The sequence below is a fragment of the Liolophura sinensis genome, chromosome 10, assembly GCF_032854445.1.
Source record: "Liolophura sinensis isolate JHLJ2023 chromosome 10, CUHK_Ljap_v2, whole genome shotgun sequence".
In the NCBI taxonomy this organism is placed as follows: domain Eukaryota; kingdom Metazoa; phylum Mollusca; class Polyplacophora; order Chitonida; family Chitonidae; genus Liolophura; species Liolophura sinensis.
Window position 1 is genome coordinate 1,720,507 of NC_088304.1, and position 26,859 is coordinate 1,747,365.

Below are 26,859 nucleotides of genomic sequence, written 5' to 3' on the forward strand. Positions count from 1 at the left end.
TTTTTAGATGCAGTGTAGATACATCATACATCAGGGCTGTGCGAGTGAATGGTTATTAGTAGGTGCGGTGCAGGTACATCATACACCAGGGCTGTGCGAGTGAATGGTTGTTAGTAGGTGCGGTGTAGATATATCATACATCAGGGTTGTGCGAGTGAATGGTTATTAGTAGGTGCGGTGTAGATACATCATACATCAGGGCTGTGCGAGTGAATGGTTATTAGTAGGTGCGGTGTAGATATACATCAGGGCTGTGTGAGTGAATGGTTATTAGTAGGTGCGGTGTAGATATACATCAGGGCTGTGTGAGTGAATGGTTATTAGTAGGTGCAGTGTAGATATATCATACATCAGGGCTGTGCGAGTGAATGGTTGTTAGTAGGTGCGGTGTAGGTACATCATACATCAGGGCTGTGCGAGTGAATGGTTATTAGTAGGTGCGGTGTAGATATACATCAGGGCTGTGTGAGTGAATGGTTATTATTAGGTTCAGTGTAGATATATGATACATCAGGGCTGTGTGAGTGAATGGTTATTAGTAGGTGCAGTGTAGATATATGATACATCAGGGCTGTGCGAGTGAATGGTTGTCAGTAGGTGCGGTGTAGATACATCATACATCAGGGCTGTGCGAGTGAATGGTTATTAGTAGGTGCGGTGTAGATATATCATACATCAGGGCTGTGCGAGCAAATGGTTGTCAGTAGGTGCGGTGTAGATACATCATACATCAGGGCTGTGTGAGTGAATAGTTATTATTAGGTTCAGTGTAGATATATGATACATCAGGGCTGTGTGAGTGAATGGTTGTCAGTAGGTGCGGTGTAGATATATCACACATCAGGGCTGTATGAGTGAATAGTTATTATTAGGTTCAGTGTAGATATATGATACATCAGGGCTGTGTGAGTGAATGGTTATTATTAGGTTCAGTGTAGATATATGATACATCAGGGCTGTGTGAGTGAATGGTTATTTATTAGTAGGTGCAGTGTCGGTACATCATACATCAGGGCTGTGCGAGTGAATGGTTGTTAGTAGGTGCGGTGTAGATATCAGGGCTGTGCGAGTGAATGGTTATTAGTAGGTGCGGTGTAGATATATGATACATCAGGGCTGTGCGAGTGAATGGTTGTTAGTAGGTGTGGTGTAGATATATCATACATCAGGGCTGTGCGAGTGAATGGTTGCTAGTAGGTGCGGTGTAGATATCAGGGCTGTGCGAGTGAATGGTTATTAGTAGGTGCGGTGTAGATATATGATACACCAGGGCTGTGCGAGTGAATGGTTGTTAGTAGGTGTGGTGTAGATATATGATACATTAGGGCTGTGCGAGTGAATGGTTGTTAGTAGGTGCAGTGTAGATATATGATACATCAGGGCTATGCGAGTGAATGGTTGTTAGTAGGTGCGGTGTAGATATTTCACACATCAGGGCTGTGCGAGCGAATGGTTGCTAGTAGGTGCGGTGTAGATATTTCACACATCAGGGCTGTGCGAGCGAATGGTTGCTAGTAGGTGCGGTGTGGATATATCATACATCAGGGCTGTGCGAGTGAATGGTTATTTTTAGATGCAGTGTAGATACATCATACATCAGGGCTGTGCGAGTGAATGGTTATTAGTAGGTGCGGTGTAGGTACATCATACATCAGGGCTGTGCGAGTGAATGGTTGTTAGTAGGTGCGGTGTAGATATATCATACATCAGGGCTGTGCGAGTGAATGGTTATTAGTAGGTGCGGTGTAGATACATCATACATCAGGGCTGTGCGAGTGAATGGTTATTAGTAGGTGCGGTGTAGATATACATCAGGGCTGTGTGAGTGAATGGTTATTAGTAGGTGCAGTGTAGATATATCATAAATGGTACCCTGATTCCTCAAGTTTTTTACTTATAAAAGAGCAACTTTCTTTGCAGTTTATGCACATTTATAAGTTGGGGACAAAACTACATCGGTTGGGTTGGCCAGTTTCAGGGCTTCACAAAAAATATGATCTTATCTGTCTGTACAGAATAATGCCTTCAGAATAAGCTTGAATAAACACCTTGCAAACATGTGAAAAGGTTGAAGAATTACAGTACATAGGTACTGTATTTTACCTAAAGATTGGTATGTCAAAATGATAGTTTTGATGCCAACACTTACAGTGTAAGTTCAATGTAAGAAGTTAATCAGAAACTTCAGGTGAAATACAGTATTATTAACAACTGTAGTATGGATATATCATAAATACTACAAATAAAAATCTTTTCAAAGTGTTTTTATTTAGAATTGGAGAAGGTGTAAAGTGAAGAGTCACAAAATACTATCCTGATTTCTCAACCTTTTCACACATGAAAGAGCAACTTTCAGTGCAGTTTGTGCACATTTTTATTTTTGATTTTGGAAAAAACTACATTGGTTGGATTGGCCAATTACAATGATTCATGAAAAGTACAATTGTATTAGTCAGGACAGAAAAATGCCTTCAGAATGTGCTTGAATAAACACCTTGTAAACATGAAAAAAGGTTAAGGAATTCCAGTAATCAGTGGTAATGGCTGAAATCCTCAAAATTTCCTTTAAATCGTAGAAAAACCACTTCAGCTTTATGTTTCTCCACAAGTTAGAGGCTGATTATTGACATTTTGATAATAACAAGTTTACAGTTTACTTTTTGATAAACAGCAACACTCTTGCCTCTTTGCTTCTAGTGTCGAGTTCAGTTCCTTTACATGTATGTCTGCTAGTAGATCTATGAGCCTGATAGGCATTTTTTTCACTTATTACTCGGTGTGCTGGGACCCACGAAAGCGTTGTTTCAGCTGTGTTGTGTATTCAGGCTATCAGAGGGTGAAGATAGCCTAACTGCTTACTTTTGTTTATTGTTGACTCTCTAATACCTGTGTTTTACTTTTGTTTCTTATTTTTTGGGGTTCTTTTCGCTTATGTACCTTTCTTAACTGGGGAACAGTTTTATGTTGTCGGATATTAATTGGTTTGTGTTCCATATTTAAATGTATTGTTGGTTTCTTTAGGACTCATTAGGTGTTTTAATAACTCTTCAACCAGTTTTAGAAACTAAGAACCGGTAACCCAAATGTTTTTTATAACTAAAATGTCTCTGTATGTAATCCTGCATGTTGGTCTGTCAACAGCCCGTATTGGTTTCCCACATAGTAGTGTTGATCTGCCAACAGCCCTTATCGGTATCCCACATTGCGGTGTTGATCTGCCAACAACCCTTATTGGTTTCCCGCATAGTAGTGTTGGTCTGCCAACAGCCCTTATTGGTTTCCCCAATACAGTGTTGGTCTGTCAACAGCACTTATTTGTTTCCCACATAGCAGTGTTGGTCTGCCAATCGCCCTTATTGGTTTCCCACAAAGCAGTGTTGGTCTGTCAACAGCCCTTAAATGTTTGCCACAAAGCAGTGTTGGTCTGTCAACAGCACTTATTTGTTTCCCACATAGCAGTGTTGATCTGCCAACAGCCCTTAATGGTTTCCCACAAAGCAGTGTTGGTCTGTCAACAGCCCTTAAATGTTTGCCACAAAGCAGTGTTGGCCTGTCAACAGCCCTTATTGGTTTCCCACAAAGCAGTGTTGTTCTGCCAACAGCTTTTGTTGTTTTCCGACATTGCAGGGATGGGCTGCTATCAGCCCTTACTGGTTTCCCATATTGCAGTGTTGGTCTGCCAACAGACCCTATTGGTTTCCCAAAAGGCCTTGATCATGAGGGCTAATTTGATTTCTAACTGCGTAAGGTTACCTGGAACAAAGCATGAGTTATAGTGTACAACTTTGTTACGATGTGGTAATCCACATGTGTACAACTTCATTACAATGTGGTAATCTACATGTGTACAACTTTGTTACGATGTGGTAATCCACATGTACAAATTTGTTACAATGTGGTAATCCACGTGTGTACAACTTTGTTAGGATGTGGTAATCCACATTTGTACAACTTTGTTACAGTGTGGTAATCCACGTGTGTACAACTTTGTTACTGTGTGGTAATACACATGTATACAGCTTTGTTACGATATAATACACATGTGTGTAACTTCGTTTTTATTTGATGGGCATTAAATCTTTAATATTTTCCAACATTAAAGCTGTTCTATGGATGTTGGAGGAAATCACATCTGTTATTAAACTTTTAAAGGAAGCAGAAAGGATCTGTTTGCTGATTTAGTTCAGCATCACTTAGGTTGCCAGGAATGGAAGTGTAAGACACATTATCCTCAGCTTGATTTTGTGTGTGTCACATTTGGATGATACTAGAGAAAGACATCCCATCCTTGTGCATGACAAATGTATGGCATGTGCAGTTGACATGTTTCATGTTATAAAAATTGAACAGAATGTTGCACGAACTATGATTTACAAGTACATAATGGTCATTAATCTGTCGCATTTAGGAAAAATAGTAAAAACACATATAAGAGCATTTTTATCACTAAATACAGAGGTGCAGTTCTCTAGTTTTTAAACTTTGTTTATTATGTTCCTTAAGCCTTAGTGTATAAAATTGCTTTGTTACAGCTTATGGAAGCGAGTTTCTTTCTTTTTGTGAGGATTCTTGTTCATTGAAGTTTGCTAGACACATGTAACACCTGCAGCAGGAGAAAAAACACATGGCACTATCTTTATAATGGTGATTAGACACTGGTTGGCCGGCAGTATATTAGTGCCATGCTGATTTCCAAGAAAGAAAAAAGCTAAATTTGTTTTGATCTGCATTATACTTTACATTTTAAGAATGCCAATAGGTCTTAAAAGAAGTTTGGCACTTCCAGTGATACGCTCTTTTGTTCTATAACTGTGTCTTTGTTTTTTATACTGCATCGAAGAAGTTTTTGTTCAGTAGGTCTTGTTTCCACACAAGGCTGATGGTCCGTTCTTGTGATTTGCCACACTTTGAGGCCATGCCATGGTGATTGTTTAGTAGGTAAATGTCAGTACTTATGTGCATTTTCAGCCATCGTCTGCAAGCGGAGGAAGGAGTGTTGACAGAAGTAATTTTGCCACCATTCGAACGACATCGATTGTGACGAAGCAGATCATGGAACATGAACATGAGAACGAACTGCGAGAACAGTTTACAGGTTACAAGCGGATGCGACGGCAGCATCAGAAACAGCTACAGCAGGTATGATTATACTCACCGCAGGTAGGGTTGTACTCATGGCAGGTATGATTATACTCACGGCAGGTAGGGTTATACTCATGGCAGGTAGGGTTATGCTCCTGACACATGTAGTTATGCTCCCGACAGGTACATCGTGTATGACAGGTGGGGTTATGCTCATGACAGGTAGGGTTATGCTCCTGACACATGTAGTTATGCTCCTGACAGGTACATCGTGCATGACAGGTGGGGCTATACTCATGGCAGGTTGGGTTATACTCATGACAGGTAGGGTTATGCTCCTGACACATGTAGTTATGCTCCTGACAGGTACATCGTGTATGACAGGTAGGGTTATGCTCATGGCAGGTAGGGTTATGCTCCTGACACATGTAGTTATGCTCCTGACAGGTACATCGTGTATGACAGGTAGGGTTATGCTCATAGCAGGTAGGGTTATGCTCCTGACACATGTAGTTATGCTCCTGATGGGTACATCGTGTATGGTTATGCTTGTGATGAGGATGGTTACGCTCATGAGAAGACGTGACATTAATGTTACTTTTGGACATGAATGTTACAATTGGACATGAATGTTACTATTGGACATGAATGTTACTTTTGGACATGAATGTTACTATTGGACATGAATGTTACAATTGGACATGAATGTTACTATTGGACATCAATGTTACTTTTGGACATGAATGTTACTTTTGGACATGAATGTTACTATTGGACATGAATGTTACTTTTGGACATGAATGTTACTATTGGACATGAATGGATTGAATTTTTGGGATACAAAAATACCGAAGAGGGAAAAAATTATGCACCTCAGAAAAATATTTACAAATACCGCACATAGATGTACTTTGTTGTGTTGTCCAGAACAAAATGTGTTGAAGTATACGGCACACAGGTAGACTGAAAATGTTGAAAGTAAAGTGTCGCTTTCTTCCCTGCAGATGGAGTCCAAGTTTAAGGCTGAAATGGAAGACCATAAATGCAAGTTGGATCGGGAGTATGAAACTCTGCGATTCAATTTCCAGAAGGAGTTGGATAGGTTAAGAGTCAAACACCAGCAAGACCTAGATAAGCGAGTAAGTTTTTGTAAAATAATACGTGTTTTGTTTTTGGTTTTTCTTCAAAGCTGCCATGTTTTCGCCATGGGTCTATCAATTGTCCTTTTACCATAAATCGATGTACAACAGTAAGCTGTTGATGATGATTGTTTGGCCATTTTGCACACTCTGACGTTTATTGAAGACTACTTGTCTGTCCACTCGCGAGGCAGGTATGACGTGTGGGAAAGCATGTCAGTAACTGACCCAAGGTCTGTGGTAAGCTGTTGATGATGATTGTTTGGCCGTTTTGCACACTCTGACGTTCATTTAAGACCACTTGTCTGTTCACTTGCGAGGCAGGTATGACGTGTGGGAAAGAATGTCATTAACTGACCCAAGGTCAGTGGTAAGCTGTTGATGATGATTGTTTGGCCATTTTGCACACCCTGACGTTCATTGAAGACCACTTGTCTGTCCACTCGCGAGGCAGGTATGACGTGTGGGAAAGCATGTCAGTAACTGACCCAAGGTCAGTGGTAAGCTGTTGATGATGATTGTTTGGCCATTTTGCACACTCTGACGTTCATTGAAGACCACTTGTCTGTTCACTCGCGAGGCAGGTATGACATGTGGGAAAGCATGTCAGTAACTGTTGATGATGATTGGTTGGCCATTTTGCACACTCTGACGTTCATTGAAGACCACTTGTCTGTTCACTTGCGAGGCAGGTATGACGTGTGGGAAAGCATGTCAGTAACTGTTGATGATGATTGGTTGGCCATTTTGCACACTCTGACGTTCATTGAAGACCACTTGTCTGTTCACTCGCGAGGCAGGTATGACGTGTGGGAAAGCATGTCAGTAACTGACCCAAGGTCAGTAGTTTATCCACAGTTTCCTCTCCGCATAAACCAGCCTGGAAATGTTCTGGAAATGAATAATGCTTGAGTATTACATCACACACTGATTAAATAAACTAATGAAGGCTAAATCTGAGCTGATTATATTATATCCAGCAAAAGACAAATGCTGCACTAGAAAAGAGGAAGATCAAACAGCTTCAGCAAGCACAGGATGTTGAGATGAAAGCCTTCCAATCAAAAATGAAGAGAGACTATCGACAAAATAAAGAGCAGCTGAAGAAGGTCAGTGTAAACACTGCAGTGTCTATGGTTTTAAAAATGTGACAAGAAAATGTATCCGGATTTTTTTTTCTTATAAAAGTGTTAGTTCACATTATGCCATTGTCACTGATGATCATGACCTATTGCTGTATATCAAAACGGAAGCAATAAATTACCACTGTTTTTGGTGACAAGGACTTATGACTGTGTATCAGAACGGAAGCAGTAACTTACCACTGTTCTTGGTGACAAGAACTTATGACTGTTTATCAAAACAGAAGCAGTAACTTACCACTGTTCTTGGTGACAAGAACTTATGACTGTGTATCAAAACGGAAGCTGTAACTTACCACTGTTCTTGGTGACAAGGACTTATGACCGTGTCAAAAGGGAAGCTGTAACTTACCACTGTTCTTGGTGACAAGAACTTATGACTGTGTATCAAAACAGAAGCTGTAACTTACCACTGTTCTTGGTGACAAGGACTTATGACTGTGTATCAAAACAGAAGCAGTAACTTACCACTGTTCTTGGTGACCAGAACTTATGACTGTTTATCAAAACGGAAGCAGTAACTTACCACTGTTCTTGGTGACAAGGACTTATGACTGTGTATCAAAACAGAAGCAGTAACTTACCACTGTTCTTGGTGACAAGAACGTATGACTGTGTATCAAAACGGAAGCTGTAACTTACCACTGTTCTTGGTGACAAAGACTTATGACTGTGTATCAAAACAGAAGCAGTAACTTACCACTGTTCTTGGTGACAAGAACGTATGACTGTGTATCAAAACAGAAGCAGTAACTTACCACTGTTCTTGGTGACAAGAACATATGACTGTGTATCAAAACGGAAGCAGTAACTTACCACTGTTCTTGGTGACAAGGACTTATGACTGTGTATCAAAACAGAAGCAGTAACTTACCACTGTTCTTGGTGACAAGGACTTATGACTGTGTATCAAAACGGAAGCTGTAACTTACCACTGTTCTTGGTGACAAGGACTTATGACTGTGTATCAAAACAGAAGCAGTAACTTACCACTGTTCTTGGTGACAGGAACCTGTTACAGTGCCAAAACAAAAAAAAAAAATTGATCTCTTTCAGGACATGGACAACAGCTTTTCTAAAAAAGAACGAGAGGATGCACTGAGGACGCACAAAGATTCATTACAACAACAACAGAAAGACCAGGAGAACCAGCTGGACAAGACACATAGAGAGGCGCAGTCGTACGAGGTGCGAAAGTTCCGGCGACAGAAACTGATACATTACCACGGTTTAGAGCAGGATCTACTATTGGAGGTAGGGAAAACTCTCACTGGAACACTTGTCAGCAGTAGTCATTGGAGGTAGGGAAAACTCTCACTGGAACACTTGTCAGCAGTAGTCATTGGAGGTAGGGAAAACTCTCGCTGGAACACTTGTCAGCAGTAGTCATTGGAGGTAGGGAAAACTCTCGCTGGAACACTTGTCAGCAGTAGTCATTGGAGGTAGGGAAAACTCTCGCTGGAACACTTGTCAGCAGTAGTCATTGGAGGTAGGGAAAACTCTCACTGGAACACTTGTCAGCAGTAGTCATTGGAGGTAGGGAAAACTCTCGCTGGAACACTTGTCAGCAGTAGTCATTGGAGGTAGGGAAAACTCTCGCTGGAACACTTGTCAGCTGTAGTCATTGGAGGTAGGGAAAACTCTCGTTGGAACACTTGTCAGCAGTAGTCATTGGAGGTAGGGAAAACTCTCACTGGAACACTTGTCAGCAGTAGTCATTGGAGGTAGGGAAAACTCTCGCTGGAACACTTGTCAGCAGTAGTCATTGGAGGTAGGGAAAACTCTCACTGGAACACTTGTCAGCAGTAGTCATTGGAGGTAGGGAAAACTCTCACTGGAACACTTGTCAGCAGTAGTCATTGGAGGTAGGGAAAACTCTCGCTGGAACACTTGTCAGCAGTAGTCATTGGAGGTAGGGAAAACTCTCACTGGAACACTTGTCAGCAGTAGTCATTGGAGGTAGGGAAAACTCTCACTGGAACACTTGTCAGCAGTAGTCATTGGAGGTAGGGAAAACTCTCGCTGGAACACTTGTCAGCAGTAGTCAGTATGACAAAAAACGCATGTCCAGTGATTAATAGAGGTCAGAGATCTGTTTATGTTTTTATTTCTTTTTTTTTTTCACTTATTTTTCTTGTAAATTAAAAGGAGTTTTGTTATATTTTACTACTTTTTATACAGATATGTTCAGTTTCATTTGTTGCTTTGGGCTAACAACAAGGCTTGGATACAGAACTTTTAATGCAAGGCAAATAAATGCTCCCTTTAAACAGCACCTGGCTAAACTATAGATCAGTCGAAAGCAGGACACTCAAGCTTTCTAAAAAGTATCATACTTTATTATTTTAATGCGATTTCACTGAATAAATCACAATACTGCACAAATGGCTGGTGTGAATTGAGGCAGCCGTCTGGGGAATTTTGTCAAATCCAACACATTGCTGTCAGATTGCGCGGCCTAAGCTGTGAGGTAGACTCTACCCATTCACTCCTGTAAGTGACATATGATAACGCAGATCTACTGCATAAGGTGTCATTTTGAAATTGTTTACAACAATTCAGTTACGTGTTCCCGAAGGGCCATTTCACAAAGTGTTGTGTGGCAGGTCTGTATCATTTATGGACCACCACGGACATAAAATCAGTTGATTTACAAGCCACGTACTATTCAATGACGGTATCACAAATTATGTCAGACAGTAGCATACAATCTCGGCCCACAACAATCCGATGGTAATTTATAAACATATAATAGGGGTCACAATCACCAGCACAACCCCTCCTGAGGCTACCACATGAACCGGCAGTGGAACTGCAGCTAGGCTATTTTAAAACGGTTGCTGGAGTTCCGTGTGAAGGGTATAGTAGGCCTACGGTATCAACAGTTCAAGCAGTGGAAGACAAATTCTTCCAATATGTCCAATTTCCAAGAAAACTATATTTATCACTTGAGCCTTCATCACCAAAATCCACAACTTTTATATGCCATAAGCCACTGCTCAGACTGTTACACGCAAATACCTTCAACATTTAGAGATGTAGAGTAAATGTGGCGTCACCTGCTCTTGACAATGGAGTCATGCTGAAGCTGTGACAAGACGAAGTTTCACTAAACTTTCACTGGGTTGAAAAAAATCTAAAAAATATTTAATGCCAGTTTAAGATACTTTGATTGGTAGTCTTTAAGTGGACGTAAACATTAGTCAGGTGCTGTCTTTCACTTTAAGTTAAAGTGAAACTCACTTGTGTCAAAAAAAAGATGTAAGGACTGTTGTAAATATTTATCTAAAGAATACTTATCAATTATGTGAATTATTTTCAGAAAACAACCTGCTGCAATTTTATGCAGTGACCATGAAAATCCCTGTTGTGGCCACAATTTTTTTGAAAATTGAAATGCGTTGCATTAAACATTAAAGCTGAATTTATAATGGGTTATTAAATGTGCTCTGGGGGCCTCCGTGGCTCAGTTGGTTAGCGCGCTAGCGCAGCATAATGACCCAGGAGCCTCTCACCAATGGGGTCGCTGCGAGTTCAAGTCCACCTCATGCTGGCTTCCTCTCCGGCCCTACGTGGGAAGGTCTGGCATCACCGTGCGGATGGTCGTGGGTTTTCCCTGGGTTCTGCCCGGCTTCCACCCACTATAATGCTGGCCGCCTTCGTATAAGTGAAATATTCTTGAGTACGTCGTAAAACACCAATCAAATAAATAAATAAATGTGCTCTCTGTTTACGTAGGAGTTAAGCAAGCGACAAGCCCAGCTTGAGTACGAGCACCAGATGTTGTTACGTCACCATGAGTCTACTCAAGACTTGGAGTACAAGCATCAGGCCGCTACGCAGAAACTCAAGATAGAACATATGAAAAAACAGCATGAAACTGAGTTGGCCAATCAGAAGGAGTACAATCAAAGTGCAGAAGCTGAACTTCGGAAAAAACATTCTGTAGAGCATAAACAACAACCGAGAAGTCTTAAGGTAAGGGGTTTTACGGTCTGCAGTCGCCACCGTATGGCTGGAATACTGCCTTAATCACTCATTCAAAGCCTGTGACTGTCTAGATCTGTCGCCACCATATAGCTGGAATACTGCCTTAATCATTCATTCAAAGCCTGTGACTGTAGTTCTGTCGCCACCATATGGCTGGAATACTGCCTTAATCATTCATTCAAAGCCTGTGACTGTCTAGATCTGTCGCCACCATATAGCTGGAATACTGCCTTAATCATTCATTCAAAGCCTGTGACTGTCTAGATCTGTCACCACCATGTGGCTGGAATACTGCCTTAATCATTCATTCAAAGCCTGTGACTGTCTAGATCTGTCACCACCATGTGGCTGGAATACTGCCTTAATCATTCATTCAAAGCCTGTGACTATCTGGATCTGTCACCACCATATGGCTGGAATACTGCCTTAATCATTCATTCAAAGCCTATGGCTGTGTAGGTCTGTCGCCACCATATGGCTGGAATACTGCCTTAATCATTCATTCAAAGCCCATGGCTGTGTAGGTCTGTCGCCACCATATGGCTGGAATACTGCCCTAATCATTCATTCAAAGCCTGTGACTGTCTAGTTCTGTCGCCACCATATGGCTGGAATACTGCCTTAATCATTCATTCAAAGCCTGTGACTGTCTAGATCTGTCACCACCATATGGCTGAAATACTGCCTTAATCATTCATTCAAAGCCTGTGACTGTAGTTCTGTCGCCACCATATGGCTGGAATACTGCCTTAATCATTCATTCAAAGCCTGTGACTGTCTAGATCTGTCACCACCATATGGCTGAAATACTGCCTTAATCATTCATTCAAAGCCTGTGACTGTCTAGATCTGTCACCACCATATGGCTGGAATACTGCCTTAATCATTCATTCAAAGCCTGTGACTGTCTAGATCTGTCACCACCATATGGCTGAAATACTGCCTTAATCATTCATTCAAAGCCTGTGACTGTAGTTCTGTCGCCACCATATGGCTGGAATACTGCCTTAATCATTCATTCAAAGCCTGTGACTGTCTAGATCTGTCACCACCATATGGCTGGAATACTGCCTTAATCATTCATTCAAAGCCTGTGGCTGTGTAGGTCTGTCGCCACCATGTGGCTGGAATACTGCCTTAATCATTCATTCAAAGCCTGTGACTGTGTAGTTCTGTCACCACCATATGGCTGAAATACTGCCTTAATCATTCATTCAAAGCCTATGGCTGTGAAGTTCTGTCGCCACCATATAGCTGGAATACTGCCTTAATCATTCATTCAAAGCCTATGGCTGTGTAGTTCTGTCGCCACCATATGGCTGGAATACTGCCTTAATCACTCATTCAAAGCCTGTGACTGTAGTTCTGTCGCCACCATATAGCTGGAATACTGCCTTAATCATTCATTCAAAGCCTATGGCTGTGTAGTTCTGTCGCCACCATATGGCTGGAATACTGCCTTAATCACTCATTCAAAGCCTGTGACTGTAGTTCTGTCGCCACCATATGGCTGGAATACTGCCTTAATCACTCATTCAAAGCCTGTGACTGTAGTTCTGTCGCCACCATATGGCTGGAATACTGCCTTAATCATTCATTCAAAGCCTGTGACTGTAGTTCTGTCGCCACCATATAGCTGGAATACTGCCTTAATCACTCATTCAAAGCCTGTGACTGTCTAGATCTGTCGCCACCATATGGCTGGAATACTGCCTTAATCATTCATTCAAAGCCTGTGACTGTAGTTCTGTCGCCACCATATGGCTGGAATACTGCCTTAATCACTCATTCAAAGCCTGTGACTGTAGTTCTGTCACCACCATATGGCTGGAATACTGCCTTAATCATTCATTCAAAGCCTGTGACTGTAGTTCTGTCGCCACCATATAGCTGGAATACTGCCTTAATCATTCATTCAAAGCCTATGGCTGTGAAGTTCTGTCGCCACCATATAGCTGGAATACTGCCTTAATCATTCATTCAAAGCCTATGGCTGTGTAGTTCTGTCGCCACCATATGGCTGGAATACTGCCTTAATCACTCATTCAAAGCCTGTGACTGTAGTTCTGTCGCCACCATATGGCTGGAATACTGCCTTAATCATTCATTCAAAGCCTGTGACTGTAGTTCTGTCGCCACCATATAGCTGGAATACTGCCTTAATCATTCATTCAAAGCCTGTGACTGTAGTTCTGTCACCACCATATGGCTGGAATACTGCCTTATTCATTCATTCAAAGCCTGTGACTGAAGATCTGTCGCCACAATATGGCTGGAATACTGCCTTAATCATTCATTCAAAGCCTATGGCTGTGAAGTTCTGTCGCCACCATATAGCTGGAATACTGCCTTAATCATTCATTCAAAGCCTATGGCTGTGTAGGTCTGTTGCCACCATATGGCTGGAATACTGCCAAAATGACATACAGCCATAATCATTCGTTTGTGCAGATCAGAAAATGATGAGTCTAAGAAAATGTTGCTTTACCGTAATTTTCTTGACACATGTGAAAAAGCAACTTTCAGTGCAATTAATGCACAGTTTTAATTTGATTTTGGAGACAAAATTACATTGGTTGGATTGGCAGGTTTCAGGGCTTCACAAAAAGTATTATTTTATTAGCCAACACAGAATAATGCCTTCAGAATATGCTTGACTAAGTGGCTTGCAGACATGCGAAAAGGCTACGGTAACATAAAGGAAGATCAGCATTGCGGTTTGAATAGCAACAGCAGTTACAGGTTAGAGGAGAGGTGGGGGAATGGGGGCAGTGCAGGGGAGGTCAATATAGTTGCCAATGGCTTTTCTTTGAAAGGACATTTGTCAGATATTACAGATAAGGATGGGTTTTAATCCATTTCTTAAATCCCACAATGATTGTGGGTTTCCCCCAGGCTCTGCCTGGTTTCCTCCCACCATAATGCTGGTCGCCATCATCTAAGTGAAATACTCTTGAGTACAGAGATAAACACCAACCTAGTAAATAAATAAAACCCACAAACCAGTTTACTCGACAGACTCTCGTTTCCTCCACTTTTAAATCTTACTGCCATTTTATTAAAGCATTGGTTTGCTGCAGTAGATCGGTTCTTGGTCAGTGAGGTTGCAGTCTCAAATCCAGCTCTTGCTGATTTTTTGTGGCTTTCAGTCATAGGTGGGTCAGGTTGGTCAGGTTCCTGGTGAAGAGTTATGGTTTACTATGTAGCACTGCTATTTCCTTCATCCCTTAGCTTTATGGCTGTCGTATTAGTAAAAAAAAAAATCATTTTCAGCATGTATATAAGCAAATAAATTGAGATGTATGGTATATAATACTTATATTCGTAAAATATTCTGCAGTCACTTTAGATTTTGCTTGGTATAAAAGGTGCTAACAGGGTCTCCTATTTTCTTGTTGTAGCAAAAAGAACTGCAAATTCGGAAACAATTTCATGAAGCTGTTAAAACACAAGAAAGACAGTACAAGGCGTTAAAGGAACATGTTTTAATGTCGACTCCTCGACCAGAACAGAAAGCTGTGGTGAAAAAACTTAAGGAGGAGCAGATGAGGAAGCTGGCAATATTAGGAGAGCAATATGAACAGAGTATATCGGATATGCTACAACAGCAAAATGTAAGCATTAGCAATATGAACAGAGTTTATCCAATATGCTACAACAGCAAAATGTAAGCATTAGCAATATGAACAAACTATATCCAATATGCTACAACAGCAAAATGTAAGCAATATGAACAAAGGACACACTACAACAGGAAAATGTAAGGATTAGCAAGCAAATTGTAAGCATTAGCTATATAAACAGAGTATATCAAACATGCTACGACTGCAAATCATAAACATTATCATTGTGAACTGATGTTAACATTAGTTATACAGTATCAGTGTATAACATTAGTTATACACGATGACAACCTTTTGAGAATGATTTTTCATTTGCTGAAGAAAAACTAACAAAACTGGAGAAAAACAAAATACTGAATTCCCTGAATAACTAAATCTGTTGTAGATCTGGGTTAGGCAACATGTTTATTTCCCGTTCTAGTCACAATTTTCTTTCAAGTGTGGTAAATCCAAATCCTGATGATTGAAAACTTTACCTTTCACAGTTGATGCATCATGCAGCTATTGTGATGCACTACAGCTGGACTAATGATGCAAAGAAAGGTAGATTAAAACTCACAGTAATAAGTGTAGCTACCTACATCATTTGAGGACATTCATCTCGCCATAACTTCCCGCTTCTCGAATCTTCTTCAAAAAGTCTCATAAAATCCAAAACCACATTGTTTTGAAAACTAGTTGTACTGAAGGAGAATAAATGCTATATCACTGCATAATACAGTCTACCCTCAGATAATAAGGCTTCAGACTGTTCAGTTACTGAAACCTACCCTGTAACCTAGTGGGTTGCAGGTGAACATACCTACCTATAAATAGGTTACTGGTGTGTGGTCTCATCTCAAGAGTATCACAGAGTATATCATACATACTTTAACAGCGAAATGTGAGTATTAGCGATGTGAACAGGGTGCATAGAATAAGCTAGAACAGTGCAATATAAGTATTAGCAATATAAACAGTGCATAGAACAAGCTAGAACAGCACAGTGTAAGCATTAGCAATATGAACAGAGTGTATAGAACAAGCTAGAACATCACAGTATAAGTATTAGCAATATGAACAGAGTGTATAGAACAAGCTAGAACATCGCAGTATAAGTATTAGCAATATGAACAGAGTGTATAGAATAAGCTAGAGCAGTGCAGTATAAGTATTAGCAATATGAAGAGAGTGTATAGAACAAGCTAGAACAGCACAGTATAAGTATTAGCAATCCAAGCTAGAACAGCGCAGTATAAGTATTAGCAATATGAACAGAGTGTATAGAACAAGCTAGAACATCGCAGTATAAGTATTAGCAATATGAACAGAGTGTATAGAACAAGCTAGAACATCGCAGTATAAGTATTAGCAATATGAACAGAGTGTATAGAACAAGCTAGAACATCGCAGTATAAGTATTAGCAATATGAACAGAGTGTATAGAACAAGCTAGAACATCGTAGTATAAGTATTAGCAATATGAACAGAGTGTATAAAACAAGCTAGAGCAGTGCAGTATAAGTATTAGCAGTATGAACAGAGTGTATAGAACAAGCTAGAACATCGCAGTGTAGGTATTAGCAGTATGGACAGGGTGTATACAAGCTAGAAAAGCGCAATGTAAATATTAGCAATATGAACAGTGTACATCAGACATGATAGAGCAGCAAAACATTAGCATTAGCAATTTGAATGAAGTGCATCGAATACGCTGGATTTACGACAGCGAAATGTGAACATTAGTTATATGAACAAAGTATGTCATACATATACATGAGCGATGTCAACAGAGTGTAACACTTTGCAACAACAGCAAGGTAAAAGCATTAGCAATACATGTATGAACAGAATATCGAACAAGCTTCGTTGACAACAGCAAGCAACAGTAAGCATTAGCAATATGAACAGCGTATATCAGATATGCTAGAACAGCAAAGGGTAAGCATTAGCGATATGAACGAAGTGTATCGACCATGCTAGAACAGTGAAATGTAAGCATTAGGTATATGAACAGGTATATGCTGCTGCCTTGAAATGACGCGCTCATCTGGACCCAAAAGATTCGTACTGTATTTCAGTCGAATCTTCGCTATGTCGAACCCTGATCATGGAGATAGTTTGTAATGGCTGGAAAAAGCAGAAATATGAGCGTGATTGATGATAATTGTATGATATAAAATGTAGACAAGAATTTTAAGAATTTCTAGCATGTCTTGCAATTAAGTGTTGAAATGAAGTCTTGAAATAAGGGAACATTATCACATGTAAAAGGATTTACCACGCTTAACATTACTCAATGGATTGCTTTACCCGCAAATCAAGAGTCTGTTATCTTCAAGAAAGGCAAACTTTAGACCTGCATGACAAGAGTATATCAAGAATTCTTTGTTTTTTTCTGGACTGATGTATTTTTAAGGGAACAAACATGAATTCACCTAGACAGTGTGTAAGAATAAAAAGGTGGCAGCAACACATTGTTACATCGCTGGAATGGTGACAGCAAATCTGTTGCTCAAAATAAATACAAAGTCTTGTCCAGTCATCGTAATCCAAGCAAAGGTTACTCCAAAATACATATATTTTCTTTTTATGTACATAACAGCTGAACAGATTGATGATGTTTTTCAACCAGATTCCCACCGCTCAGACAGACAAGCCTCATGGCAGTTTGAAAGAAACATAACCAGTGAGGAGATTCGCAGTTTTTTTTCTGAACTGACCACCATTCGGTGTTTTAGTAAATGTACTGTAAACTAACTGCACCAAAAAGAGAGTGCCACTTACAAGGAGAATTCATAATTGTGCACAGAATGTCGTTCCACCAGATTACCTGAACACTTGTGCTACTGGTGAATTTCATCAGTCCAACTTTAGGCTTTAGAAAATAAAAATGAACAACTTGGAGGCAACGGCAGCATCATATGTAGGGAGGGGTCTTGTAGAGCACACCCAGGGCCTCTGTGTCTCAGTTGGTTAGAGCGCTTGTGCAGCGCAATGACCCAGGAGCCTCTCACCAATGCGGTCATTGGGAGTCCAAGTCCAGCTCATGCTGGCTTCCTCTTCGTCCGTACGTGGGAAGGTCTGGCAGCAACCTGTGGATGGTCATGGGTTTCCCTGGGCTCTGCCCGTTTTTCTCCCACCATAATGCTGGCTGCCGTCATATAAGTGAAATATTCTTGAATACTGCATAAAACACCAATCAAATAAATAAATAAATTAATAGCACCCAACAAGCATGAAGGGAAACAATTCAGCTAAAGTCACGTTTGTTCCTGGACTCTCCTTCGATCATGTCTCATGGTTTACCCAGATATGGTAGGATTGCCATTGTCAGCAAAGTTTTTATTTATCATTTTATTTAATTAATTTTTCTTTAATAAAGACTTGGTATTCACTCAAATCTGGCCAAAGTGATGTCTAGAGACGTACTTGCGAAAAAAATTTTGCCCCTTTTCCAGTGAATGTTGTGATACTTAAACAAAAAAAGAAAAAAAAAGTAAGGGACACCACACCGTCGTGTTAATTTCTATTTCACGGTAAATCGACCCGCGTAAATTCGAGGGAGCAGTGTATCATACATACTATAGTCTACACATTAGCGATATGCATAGAGTATGGGTTATGCTACAGCATCAAAATGTAGGCATTGGCGATATGAATAGAGAATCGGTTATGCTACAGCATCAAAATGTAGGCATTAGCGATATGAATGGAGTATCGGTTATGCTACAGCATCAAAATGTAGGCATTAGCGATATGAATAGAGTATGGGTTATGCTACAGCATCAAAATGTAGGCATTAGCGATATGCATAGAGTATGGGTTATGCTACAGCATCAAAATGTAGCCATTAGCGATATGCATAGAGTATGGGTTATGCTACAGCATCAAAATGTAGCCATTAGCGATATGCATAGAGTATGGGTTATGCTACAGCATCAAAATGTAGCCATTAGCGATATGCATAGAGTATGGGTTATGCTACAGCATCAAAATGTAGGCATTAGCGATATGAATGGAGTATCGGTTATGCTACAGCATCAAAATGTAGGCATTAGCGATATGAATAGAGAATCGGTTATGCTACAGCATCAAAATGTAGCCATTAGCAATATGAGTAGAGTATTGGTTATGCTACAGCATCAAAATGTAGGCATTAGCGAAATGAATGGAGTATCGGTTATGCTACAGCATCAAAATGTAGGCATTAGCGATATGAATAGAGAATCGGTTATGCTACAGCATCAAAATGTAGCCATTAGCAATATGAATGGAGTATGGGTTATGCTACAGCATCAGAATGTAGGCATTAGTGATATGAATGGAGTATCGGTTATGCTACAACATCAAAATGTAGGCATTAGCTATATGAGTGGAGTATCGGTTATGCTACAGCATCAAAATGTAGGCATTAGCAATATGAATGGAGTATCGGTTATGCTACAACATCAAAATGTAGCCATTAGCGATATGAATGAAGTATCGGTTATGGTACAACATCAAAATGTAGGCATTAGCAATATGAATGGAGTATCGGTTATGCTACAACATCAAAATGTAGGCATTAGCTATATGAGTGGAGTATCGGTTATGCTACAGCATCAAAATGTAGGCATTAGCAATATGAATGGAGTATCGGTTATGGTACAGCATCATAATGTAGGCATTAGCGATATGAATAGAGAATCGGTTATGCTACAACATCAAAATGTAAGCATAGTGATATGAATAGTGTACCTGTTATGCTACAGCATTAAAATGAAAGAATTAGTGATCTGAACAGAGAATTAAATAAGCTAGAACGGGGAAATGTTAGCATTAGCAGTATGAACAGAGTGTCGAACAAGATAGAACAGGGAAATGTAAGCATTATATGAACAGAGTGTGTCATACATACTACAACAGAAAGATATAAGCATTATCAATATGAACAGAGAGTACCGGTTATGCTGCAGCAGTAAAAGGTGAAAGAATTGTTGTATTCTAGTCTGCCAGTTACAGCAGATTATATTTAACCGTATCAAGAGTTGCTGATCAGGCTGTTGGAGTAAAACAGTGACCATAAAATGTGGTTAAAAAAAAAAAAAAAATTGAATGGTAATAGTAAAACTACTGGCTTATCCGTTTTGGAAACAAGTTTATGTGTTAAATGGTGTGCAATGGTGTTTGTATGTAACATAATTTTTTGCATAAACTTTCATGTTTATTTTGGCTGGTAATTTCCAGGAATAAAAATACTGTTAAAGTTTCACTGTTAGACCTACAAATGTGAATTCAAGTAGTGGATCATGATTAAAATAACTCTCACAAGTCAACATTTTCAGTCCTGTGCCATGATCTCCTTTCTGCAAACTTGACAGGTGCGGTTGGATGAGACCCAGGTTGCTGAAGCTAACGAGCTGAGGCAGAGGCTATTACAGGAACTGGAGCTACTGACCGCTTACCAGAGTAAAATCAAAATGCAGACAGAAGCGCAGCATCAGAGGGAAAGGAAAGCCCTGGAGGATCGGGTGTCATTGAGGAGAGCGCTACTGGAGCAAAAAGTCAGTGATTACGGGCTGGAGGAGTTTTATTTCAAACATGAAATCTTGTATTTGCTACTATCACTATTCTAAGTAAGATTTAGATGGTCCAGGTTCTACCTCTTGGCCAGCTAAAGGGTTCTGTAGACTGACATGACATGACATTTCTGTCAGTGTATGTCTGTTCGTCAGTCTGTGTGTGACATGATGACAATGTATGTCTGTCCGTTAGTCTGTGTGTGATATGATGATAATGTATGTCTGTCCGTCATTGTGTGTACGACATGATCACAGGGTATGTCTGTCCGTCAGTCTGTGTGTGACATGATGACAGTGTATATCTGTCCGTCATTGTGTGTATGACATGATCACAGGGTATGTCTGTCCATCAGTCTGTGTGACATGATGACAAAGTTTGTCTGTCCGTCAGTCTGTGTTTGACATGATCATAGTGTATGTCTGTCGGTCAGTCTGTGTGACATGATCACAGGGTATGCCTGCCCATCAGTCTGTGTGACATGATCAGTGTATATCTGTCAGTCTGTGACATGATCACAGTGTATGTCTGCCCATCAGTCTGTGTGTGACATGATCACAGTGTATGTCTGTCTGTCAGTCTGTGTGTGACATGATGACAATGTTTGTCTGTCCATCAGTCTGTGTGTGACATGATCACAGTGTATATCTGTCCATCAGTCTGTGTGACATGATCGCAGTGTATGTCTGTTTGTCAGTCTGTGTGACATGATCGCAGTGTATGTCTGTCTGTCAGTCTGTGTGACATGATCACAGTGTATGTCTGTCTGTCAGTCTGTGTGACATGATCACAGTGTATGTCTGTCCGTCAGTCTGTGTGACATGATCACAGTGTACATCTGTCTGTCGGTCTGTGTGACATGATCACAGTGTACGTCTGTTTGTCGGCCTGTGTGACATGATCACAGTGTATGTCTGTCCGTCAGTCTGTGTGACATGATCACAGTGTATGTCTGTCCATCAGTCTGTGTGACATGATCACAGTGTATGTCTGCCCGTCGGACTGTGTGACATGATCACAGTGTATGTCTGTCCGTCAGTCTGTGTGACATGATCACAGTGTATGTCTGTCCGTCATTGTGTGTGTGACATGATGACAGTGTATGTCTGCCCATCAGTCTGTGTGACATGATCACAGTGTATGTCTGTTGGTCAGTCTGTGTGACATGATCACAGTGTATGTCTGTTGGTCAGTCTGTGTGATATGATCACAGTGTATGTCTGTCGGTCAGTCTGTGTGACATGATCACAGTGTATGTCTGTCCGTCGGACTGTGTGACATGATCACAGTGTATGTCTGTCCGTCAGTCTGTGTGACATGATCACAGTGTATGTCTGTCCATTAGTCTGTGTGACATGATCACAGTGTATGTCTGTCCGTCATTGTGTGTGTGACATGATATCAGTGTATGTCTGTCCGTCAGTCTGTGTGACATGATCACAGTGTATGTCTGCCCATCAGTCTGTGTGACATGATCACAGTGTATGTCTGCCCATCAGTCTGTGTGTGACATTATCACAGTGTATGTCTGTCTGTCAGTCTGTGTGACATGATCAGTGTATGTCTGTCAGTCTGTGTGACATGATCACAGTGTATGTCTGTCGGTCAGTCTCTGTGATATGATCACAGTGTATGTCTGTTGGTCAGTCTGTGTGACATGATCACAGTGTATGTCTGTCCGTCAGTCTGTGTGATATGGTCGCAGTGTATGTCTGTCGGTCAGCCTGTGTGACATCATCACAGTGTATGTCTGTCCGTCACTCTGTGTGACATGATCACAGTGTATGTCTGTCTGTCAGTCTGTGTGACATGATGACAATGTATGTCTGTCGGTCAGTCTGTGTGACATCATAGTGTATGTCTGTCCGTCAGTCTGTGTTTGACATGATCATAGTGTATGTCTGTCGATCAGTCTGTGTGACATTATCACAGTGTATGTCTGTCCGTCAGTCTGTGTGACATGATCATAGTGTATGTCTGTCAGTCTGTGTGACATGATCACAGTGTGTGTCTGCCCATCAGTCCGTGTGTGACATGATCACAGTGTATGTCTGTCTGTCAGTCTGTGTGTGACATGATGACAAAGTTTGTCTGTCCGTCAGTCTGTGTTTGACATGATCACAGTGTATGTCTGTCAGTCAGTCTGTGTGACATGATATCAGTGTACTGTTGTCTGGCAGCTGTGAGTGAGGCAAATCTTGCATATCTAGCTTTGTTAGTAGTCCTAAATTACACTGTGTGACATGATATCAGTGTATGTCTGTCCATCAGTCTGTGTGACATGATGACAAAGTTTGTCTGTCCGTCAGTCTGTGTTTGACATGATCATAGTGTATGTTTGTCGATCAGTCTGTGTGACATGATCACAGTGTATGTCTGTCAGTCTGTGTGACATGATCACAGTGTATGTCTGTCTGTCAGTCTGTGTGTGACATGATCACAATGTAAGATAAACTAAAACCACTTCACATAAAGGTTTCATACTTGAAATGCAGGCGCATATTGAAGTGAACTAGGTACCTCTTTAAACTGGGATGCTGTTTTATTTTCTGGTGTTCATTGTAACATCTAAGACTTAAAAAAGAGGAAGTTGTAAGCTCTGGCGGGGTGGCTTACTTGCCTTTGGTTAATCATCTCGGTGTGAAGGAGAACTAGATAAAAGAACGATGGAAATCCCTCCTACAACAAGGAGGCACATTACATGCACTCTAATGATTCCTTCGTCATCAAATGACTGAAAATTGTAAACTATGACGTTAAACCCCAACCTGACAACACTCTCTGACAACGGAAAATATAGCATAGTCCTGTACAGCTAGTTTATTATCTAATTGTTTTGCATGTGACAGTTCCGTAGTATTGCACATGGGAAGCTGTTAAACCCTGTCACATCAGGTCCAGACTCAATCCCGACCATGGACTTATCTCATTATTCCTGACCGTGAACCTATCTCATTATTCCTGACCGTGAACCTATCTCATTATTCCTGACCATCAACCTGGCTCACTATTCCTGATCATGGACGTATCTCATTATTCCCGACCATGGACCTATCTCATTATTCCCGATTATGGACCTATCTCATTATTCCTGACCATGAACCTATCTCACTATTCCCGACTAAGGACATATCTCATTATTCCCGACCATGAACCTATCTCATTATTCCCGACCATGGACTTATCTCATTATTCCTGACCATGAACCTATCTCATTATTCCTGACCATGAACCTGTCTCACTTTTCCTGATCATGGACGTATCTCATTATTCCCGACCATGGACCTGTCTCACTATTCCCGATTATGGATGTATCTCATTATTCCCGACCATGGACCTATCTCATTATTCCTGACCATGAACCTGTCTCACTATTCCCGATTATAGACGTATCTCATTATTCCCGACATGGACTTATCTCATTATTCCTGACCATGAACCTATCTCACTATTCCCGACCATGGACCTGTCTCATTATTCCCGACCATGGACCTATCTCATTATTCCCGACCATTTACCTATCTCATTATTCTCGATTATGGACCTATCTCATTATTCCTGACCATGAACCTATCTCATTATTCCCAACCATGAACCTATCTCATTATTCCCGATTATGGGCCTATCTCATTATTCCCGATTGTGGACCTATCTCATTATTCCCGATCATGGACGTATCTCATTATTCCCGATTATGGACCTATCTCATTATTCCTGACCATGAACCTATCTCACTATTCCCGATTATGGACCTATCTCATTATTCCCGATTATGGACCTATCTCATTATTCCTGACCATGGACCTATCTCACTATTCCCGATTATGGACCTATCTCCTTATTCCCGATTATGGACGAATCTCATTATTCCCGACCATGAACCTATCTCATTATTCCCGATTATGGGCCTATCTCATTATTCCCGATTGTGGACCTATCTCATTATTCCTGATCATGGACGTATCTCATTATTCCCGATTATGGACCTATCTCATTATTCCTGACCATGAACCTATCTCACTATTCCCGATTATGGACCTATCTCATTATTCCCGATTATGGACCTATCTCATTATTCCTGACCATGGACCTATCTCACTATTCCCGATTATGGACCTATCTCATTATTCCCGATTATGGACGAATCTCACTATTCCTGACCATGAACCTATCTCACTATTCCCGATTATGGACCTATCTCATTATTCCCGATTATGGACCTATCTCATTATTCCCGATTATGGACCTATCTCACTATTCCCGATTATGGACCTATCTCATTATTCCCGATCATGGACGTATCTCATTATTCCCGATTATGGACCTATCTCATTATTCCTGACCATGAACCTATCTCACTATTCCCGATTATGGACCTATCTCATTATTCCCGATTATGGACCTATCTCATTATTCCTGACCATGGACCTATCTCACTATTCCCGATTATGGACCTATCTCCTTATTCCCGATTATGGACGAATCTCATTATTCCCGATCATGGACGTATCTCATTATTCCCGATTATGGGCCTATCTCATTATTCCCGATTATGGACCTATCTCATTATTCCCGATCATGGACGTATCTCATTATTCCCGATTATGGACCTATCTCATTATTCCTGACCATGAACCTATCTCACTATTCCCGATTATGGACCTATCTCATTATTCCCGATTATGGACCTATCTCATTATTCCTGACCATGGACCTATCTCACTATTCCCGATTATGGACCTATCTCCTTATTCCCGATTATGGACGAATCTCACTATTCCTGACCATGAACCTATCTCACTATTCCCGATTATGGACCTATCTCATTATTCCCGATTATGGACCTATCTCATTATTCCCGATTATGGACCTATCTCACTATTCCCGATTATGGACCTATCTCATTATTCCCGATTATGGACCTATCTCCTTATTCCCGATTATGGACGAATCTCATTATTCCTGACCATGGACCTATCTCACTATTCCCGATTATGGACCTATCTCCCTATTCCCGATTATGGACCTATCTCCCTATTCCCGATTATGGACCTATCTCATTATTCCTGACCATGGACCTATCTCACTATTCCCGATTATGGACCTATCTCATTATTCCCGATTATGGACCTATCTCATTATTCCTGACCATGAACCTATCTCACTATTCCCGATTATGGACCTATCTCATTATTCCCGATTATGGACCTATCTCATTATTCCTGACCATGAACCTATCTCACTATTCCCGATTATGGACCTATCTCATTATTCCCGATTATGGACCTATCTCACTATTCCCGATTATGGACCTATCTCATTATTCCCGATTATGGACCTATCTCATTATTCCCGATTATGGACCTATCTCATTATTCCTGACCATGGACCTATCTCCCTATTCCCGATTATGGACCTATCTCCCTATTCCCGATTATGGACGAATCTCATTACTCATGGTGTTTCTGTGCTAAGTTTTGCATTCATTGAAGATCTCTTGGCCTCCACCAATATGGCTTGTATGTCAAACATTGTATGTCAAGCTTGCCAAAGGGTTGGTGGTTTATTCTGGTGTCATTCATTATTAAAACTGACCCACCATTGTGTAAGTGGAAACTTCTCAAGCGTGGCATTGAGAAACTAAGTAGATAAAGAAATAAATCATGCTTCAATGAATCAGCCCGTCATTCAGGCAGTGAATCGCTTCTCGTGATTTTCAGATGGACGAGGAGCGGGTAAAATACCAGGAGGAACGTGCTCGCAAGTTGAAGGAGCTTCATGAGAGACAGGCACGACGTATAGAGGAGTTTGACAGAGAGACTGTAGAAATGGGTCTGAATGCTGCAGAAATTGCTGAGGCGTCGCATGACTCGTTTGGCGACGAGGACAGTGTGCGTGGAAGTGTTCTAAGCCTCAGCACAAGCAGTAGCACCAGTTCATTTGGCACGCACACAGCGTTATAACGGTGAACGACAGCTTGAAGGAACCCGCAGAGAGACTGTGTCCGAGCCGTCTGCCGTGTGTGTGTGCTCTTCTTTTTTTTTTTTTTTTTTTGTGTCACTAGCCCTGTTATAGTTGATCTTTCTTCCCCTGTGGTTGATGTGGCAGTGCCCCCTCACTTTTGTTTTGCTACAGCCATGTCTGCTCTTCTCAGAGGTCACAAAGTTCAAGCCAGGATTGCGCCCAATATCCTGCAAGTCTATGCACTGTGTAGAATGTTTTACTCTTGTCGTTTTGTTTTATTTATTCACCAGTTTCCTGTGAGTTTTTAGAACGAGACCATGTCATGATTTGCACTATTGTCATCACTCAACAAGTCGTCTGTGAAATTGTATGATCCGA

At 40.9% G+C, this 26,859-nt stretch overlaps 1 protein-coding gene across 3 annotated transcripts in view; it reads left to right on the plus strand.

The window, feature by feature from the left end:
• Positions 1 to 26,544, plus strand: part of LOC135477245 (serine/threonine-protein kinase TAO1-like) — a 47,688-nt gene extending 21,144 nt beyond the window's left edge. For 2 of the 3 annotated variants that reach the window (XM_064757424.1, XM_064757423.1), the window contains exons 13-20: positions 4,969 to 5,139; positions 6,087 to 6,221; positions 7,202 to 7,330; positions 8,420 to 8,617; positions 11,102 to 11,341; positions 14,755 to 14,967; positions 20,319 to 20,501; positions 26,238 to 26,544. In XM_064757424.1, coding sequence (XP_064613494.1) covers positions 4,969 to 5,139; positions 6,087 to 6,221; positions 7,202 to 7,330; positions 8,420 to 8,617; positions 11,102 to 11,341; positions 14,755 to 14,967; positions 20,319 to 20,501; positions 26,238 to 26,480 — 1,512 coding nt within the window. In that variant the 3' untranslated portion in view covers positions 26,481 to 26,544. The remainder of the gene's footprint in view (positions 1 to 4,968; positions 5,140 to 6,086; positions 6,222 to 7,201; positions 7,331 to 8,419; positions 8,618 to 11,101; positions 11,342 to 14,754; positions 14,968 to 20,318; positions 20,502 to 26,237) is intronic. The other variant, XM_064757425.1, reaches the window with a different exon arrangement.
• The last annotated feature ends 315 nt before the right edge of the window (positions 26,545 to 26,859 follow it).